General features: G+C 51.1%; 1 protein-coding gene across 3 annotated transcripts in view; it reads right to left on the reverse strand.

The window, feature by feature from the left end:
• Window positions 1-2,607, reverse strand: part of STOX2 (storkhead box 2) — a 212,353-nt gene extending 209,746 nt beyond the window's left edge. For 2 of the 3 annotated variants that reach the window (XM_045997457.1, XM_045997458.1), the window contains exon 1: window positions 1,927-2,403. In XM_045997457.1, the coding sequence (XP_045853413.1) occupies window positions 1,927-2,278 (352 nt within the window). In that variant the 5' untranslated portion in view covers window positions 2,279-2,403. Of the gene's footprint in view, window positions 1-1,926; window positions 2,404-2,543 lie in introns of those variants that run through there. The other variant, XM_045997455.1, reaches the window with a different exon arrangement.
• Between the last annotated feature and the right edge of the window lie 3,393 nt (window positions 2,608-6,000).

The following is a 6,000-nucleotide window of genomic DNA, read 5'->3' on the forward strand; positions in this document are numbered from 1 at the left end:
CTTTGTCTTTGCTCCCCATCAGGGTACTGAGTGTGTGCGTGTGGGGGGGAGGGTTAAACAATGCAGGGGCTGCCCCTACCCAGTCAGCTGGAGACAGCCCAGGCTACCCAGCCAGATTAGGACAATGGTCAGTCCACGACAGCAATTTGGAAACTTCCAAATTGCCAAAATATTTCTCTTTGGTTCATAGAATAAATACCCAATTCCTACAACTTTACAAATTCTGCTGAAATGAACAAAACAAAAAAAAAAGAAACGTGAACTGATATTTACAAGTCAAATGCTATTGATACAATGTCTGGGATTTCAAAAGGGCATTAGGTGGGGAACAAGAAAGGAGGCGAAATCAGACTGGCCATGTCCTAATGTATTTTAAAGTTGGATGATGGGTACATGGGAATTCAATGTAAGATTTTTGAACGAGGTTACCTTTCTATGTTGGAGATTTTCGAAAATGAATAGGGAAAAATAAGAATGAAGTCGAGTTTAAAAGAAGACTATTAAATGCTGTCATCTAGACAGGGCATAAAAATAATTGCATATATCCCTGCTTCCTGGTGCAGCCGTACATCAAGAGCAGATGAAGCCTCAGAGGCATTAACCTTGGCCCTTTACTAAGGCAGCTTAATTATAGGTGAGTCCACTGAGGTTTTTGCTAAAGTAAAAAAAAAAAACAAAAACAAAAAACTAAACTAAAGCACCTTTTGAAATTTGGCACGGGTTACAAAACACTCAAGTTGCAAGCCTTCCTGGTTTTTGTTTTTGTTTTTTTTTTTTTGTCTACTCAATTCAAAGGAAGCTTTGTAAAGATTTCTGCTATGCAAAAACAGACAGAATGCCACTAAATAAAAAATGCTATCGATTTGCGATAGGCATACAGGAAATACACACGCGCAGGTAAGCTAATCGGTCAGAGGAAGCAGCGTGGCAACAGTGCGCAAGGAAAAAGGCGGTTTTACAGTGTTTTCGCGTTTGAACTTTTGACCTCCACCCAAAACGTCAAGAAAGAATTCCTAAACCGCGGTACTAGAAAGAACTCTTTCTTTCTTGAAGTCGTTGCATCAAACACTACTCTTTTGCCATGCACGTTGTTAACCACTGGGCCCAAGGTACAAAACTAAAAAGTATATTCTAAAAGAAATGCAATCTGGAGCAAGAATGTAGGAGAGCAATTACAAAAGAAAACAGCAAGTCGGGCAACATTGGAAGCGCGCAGCGACTAAACCTTTGGGGCTCTCTTCCCCTGACACTCTTCTTTTGTTGAGGACCAGACTGCCCCCTGATTTCCTCATGTCCCTTCTTAAACCTTCAAACACACAAAACTAAAGAAAGACGTACCGGAGGCAAGACCTTTCAAACGAAATCCACAGCTCTGTCTGGCACAGAAAAGCCGGCGCCCGACACCCACGCGCCCCAGAGCCGCGCGGAGGGTCAAGGTGGTCGCCCGCGGAGAGGACGTCGGGGCACCGCGTGGGGGCCGCCGCGCACCTGAACTGCCCGTCGCCGCCTCCCGCGGCGGAGCCCGATGCTACCTGATGCGACCCGAATCCTCTCCGGACTTCCCTCGCGATCGCGCGGCCCCCCGGCCCGATCCTGGCAGCGCGGGGCAGGGAGCACAGCAGAGCCTCCCGCGCCGCCCCTACCTGGCCGGCCCCAGGCACCGCCCCGCTGGAGCGCGCGGCCCGCGCCGCCGGGAGGCTCGGGGGAAGGAGGGGGGTGTGGGGAAAGGTACGAGTCCCGGTTTTAGGTGCCAGGAAGTTCCCCAATCCCGCGCTCGCGGAGGCCCGCCGGCCCCTCCCCCGGCCGCGGCTCGGAGGCGGAGGGAGGCGCGAGGCGCCCCGGAGAGCCGGCCGTCCCCGTCGTGGGGCCAGGCGAAGGCTCTGCGCGGGCTCCGGGCGGGACGGGGCGGGCGGCGGCCGGACTCACCGAGGCAGCGGATGTGGAAGCCCGAGGGCGGCCGCAGCGCCCGGCGCGTCCAGCCCTCGCGCAGCGCCTCCAGATGCTCCTCCTTGCCCTGGATCAACAGGACCTGCTCGTCGATCCAGCCCAGGAAGAAGGTCTCGGCCACCGCGGCCGTGACCTTCTTGTTCCAGAAGTGCTGCATGTTCTCGGCTTTGAAGTCGGCGAAGATCTCGTAGCCGATGTGGTGCCGGGCGAGCTGGCGGGGCTGGGCCGGGGGCGCGGGCTGGGCGGCCCCGGTCCTCTCCACCGTGGGCCCCTCGGCCGGGCCCAGGACGATGGCCAGAGAGTGAGGTGCGATCTGCAGAAACTTCTCCATCTCCCGAAGCAGCCGGCGCCCCCGCCGCGCGGCCCCCGCTCAGCGCCGCCGCCGCCTCCCGCCGCTCCCGGGAACAGCCGCCGGAACGTCGCTGCGCGACAGGCGGGGAGCGTTAGTGCCCCCACCCGCGCCGGGGCTGGCCGCGCCCCCCTCCCCAGCCCCGCGCCCCAGCCGCCCGGGACCCCCCGCGTAGCCCCGGGGTCGCCGCGCCGGGAAGGGGACTGTGCGCGGAGGCCGCTCAGGCCCCAGCTCTGGCGCGCATTACCTGCAGCTCCGGGCCACCCTCTGGGCACCGCTCATTTTCCGGCGGCGGCACCCTGGGCTCCCTCGGCGCCCGGCGGGCCCGGCAGGGGGCGGAGACGCGGGAGGAGGAGGGCAGTTCGCGCCGAGGCCCGGAGCCCTCTGGGCTGGACTTAACCGAAGTCTCCAGGAGTCCGAAGTGGAAGGTGTTCGAGGTGGCCCGGAAGGCCCGAGGTGGGGGGGTGCGTTTAGGTGGCAAGGCTCAGAGGAGACCTAGAGGCTCAGGGCGCGGGGGGTGGGGGGGGGGCGACGCACGGCGACACTTGGAAGGCAAGGATTCCCGAGCCGACTGTCGCTCCTCCCCACGCTCCACCCCCCACCTCCCACCTCCTGCTGGAACAAGTGGATTTGCTAGTTGACTGGTTGATGGGCCCTGGGAAGTCGCTTTTTAAAAAACTTAGACAAACCACACAAACGTGTCATCAGTCCCTCCTCCCAAACTTGCGGCACTCTCCTGTCATATCTCCATCATGTACTGTGGGACTGCTGCAGAAGACATCCAGCAATTCCCTGTGTTGTCTACACAACACTCCCTTGGTGAAGAGGACGCAGATATTATCAGGAAAGGTAACCATCGTGCTTTAAAAGGAAAACAAAAAACCAAAAAACTTCGTTAAGGTTGTTTCTGCACAAAACTGTGTTTTGCTTCTTTTTCATTGAGAAAAACTATATATAGTTGTCATATAGCTAAAGAGATGACTTAAAAAAGAAAGAAAGACTATCAAGGGGAGCATAAGGGTTAATGCTCCATGTGAACGATTTTCTCAGAACAAAGAATGTTTCCTAGAATGCACAAAGGAATAGTATATTCAGAAAGCTAACTCTGGAAAGATTGCTTGAAGCTTTCAAACAACAGGCTTTCCAGCTTCTGCTCTCTAGGCTCAAAGCTTAGAGCTATGTTTTAGTCAAGAGTAAGACTCAAGCCTGCCCTCTCCCTGCATCTGCAAAAAAAAGAAAACCCCTCTTCCCAAATGCAGGCCTTAGGAGTTCAGCGGGAGATGTCTGGACAAGGCCTGTGGGCATACTGTTCCCGCATGTAGCTCCCGGGGGTCCCTGTCTTCCTTGGGCAGTAATCTCCCTTGATAAGAGAGCAAAATTCATTCAGTGCTCCTGGTATGCAAGGGTCTTTAATCCTCATAACAGCCCTTTGAGTTAGATATTACCATCCCCATTCTATGGAAGAGGAAACTAAGGCAAGAAGAATGTAAGTAATTGGGACGCTTGGGTGGCTCAGTCAGTTAAGCGTCTGCCTGCAGCTCACGTCATGATCAGGTCCTGAGATGGAGTCCCTCAGTCCTGCACCAGGCTCGTCGCTCAGTGAGGAGCCTGCTTCTCGCTTTACCTCTCACTGCCGCTCCCCATCCTGTGCGTGCGCACGCTCTCTCTCTCTGACAAATAAATAAAATCTTAAAAAAAAAAAAAAAAAAGAATGTAATTCGTCCAGGGTTCCCCGTCATAAAGTAGTAGAACTGCAGTCTAAACCTAGACAGTTCATCTCCAAGCCTCCAGCCCTGCGCTTTTATATCTGTTCCATTTAGCCAACCAACCACTGGCAGATAAAATTTTCAAAAAAGTCCTTCAGCGGTGCATCTTTAAAAAAATGATATTTGGCGTCTGTAGTAGGTATCTATTGCGGCGTAATAAATCACCCCAAAACGTAGCAGCTTAAAACAAGAAACATTCATTATCTGACACTTTCTATCAGGAGGGAATCCAGGCATGGTGCAACCAGATGCCTCTAGCTCAAAGTCTCTCTACAGTTGCTGGCAAGCCAGGCTGTAGTCTCATCTGAAGGCTCGCTCGGTGTGCATGCTCTGTCAAGCTCACTCACATCGTACTTGGCAAGATTCAGTTCCTTGAGAGTGGCTGGGTTGAGGGTCTTAGTTCCTCCCTCTCCAGAGACCCACTCTTTTCCTAACAATATGAATGTCTACATAAGGTAGCTCACAACATGCTAGATGCCTCCCCTCAGATCACCCAATTTGGAAATCACAATCCAATCCTGGAGGGGACCTCCCATCACCTCCGTTGCATTCTGTTTGCTAGAAGTGACTCACTAAAGCAAACCCCAGCTCCAAGGAGCACACAAAACACTAACAATCCTCTGAACAAGTAGGGTCACATGAGAGTCTAATACCATCAGAACTCAATGAAATTAATTTGAGGAGCTATCTAATCCATTCTTACCACTGTCCTCACCTGCATGATCAACCCCATTAGCATTATTAGGGCCATTTATGATTACATTACAGTGTAATGTGCTAAGAACTTTTTATATATGGTGATATTATTGTGATTTTTTAGAGGATAAACACAATGGCAATAATATATTTGAGATAAGTAGCCCAACACGTTTTCATTTTCAATAACCCTCTACTCCCAGTTATGCATGAACTCGATTGCTTGTGCTCCACATCAGTTGACCAAAATCTGTCTATGAATATAGCTTTCTTTTCTTCCTCTATCTTCCACCCTCTTTGCCCCCCTCCCTAGCCCCGATTGAAGGTACAAACATTGCTCAGCAAGGAACAACTTCCTTCCCTAGATTCAGTTTTTGTGACCTTTATGTTGACCCAAATAGCATGAAGATTTCATGGTTATTTTCCAAGGAAGGGTGTTCAACATTTATCAAATGCCTCGTTCTTACAAAATTCAATGTGGAGAGGCGCCTGTGTGGCTCAGTGAGTTAAACCCTCTGCCTTCGGCTCAGGTCATGATCTCAGGGTCATGGGATCGAGCCCCTCGTCGGGTTCTCTTCTCAGCAGGGAGCCTGCTTCTCCCTCTCTCTCTGCCTGCCTCTCTGCCTACTTGTGATCTCTGTCTGTCAAATGAATAAAACCTTTAAAAAAAAAATTCAACGTGGAGGAACATTATTTCAATTTTCCCATTGAGAAAACTGCAGTTCACAGACGTTAAATAATTTGCTTAAGGTCAAACAACTAATAGTTGATCAATCCAAAATTTCAACCAGACCTATGACTCCAGAATCCATGCTTGTTCAGCATTCACTGCAGCCTCCAACGGAACTAAGAACCCACAAGACAGACTTGATGTTACATCATACAGAAGAAAGGCTTGCACCAATTTCCTTGAAAACACTCAGGAAAAACAGTGAAAAACTCTTTGAGTACTAATCAAATAAGAAACCCCCAAACCCAACTCCAACATTGGGGAGAACACCTGCTGGTGTTCTGTCTCAATCCTGAGGTTCAAGATTGAGTGGGACTTGTGCAGGATGAGAGAGCACTGTGAATGTACTTCTCTGTCAGTGTTTCTCCCCACTGCCTGCAGTCAACCACCTGCCATTCTGGTAGGGAGAGAGGGTGTTGCTGAACTTTCTCTTGTCCAGGCTTATCAATTGCTGATTGTCCACTGGGGTATAACAGAAGTTCAGACAATCATCACTCAGGGAGGTGCATTCC

This window comes from Meles meles, chromosome 2 (genome assembly GCF_922984935.1).
Source record: "Meles meles chromosome 2, mMelMel3.1 paternal haplotype, whole genome shotgun sequence".
In the NCBI taxonomy this organism is placed as follows: Eukaryota; Metazoa; Chordata; class Mammalia; order Carnivora; family Mustelidae; genus Meles; species Meles meles.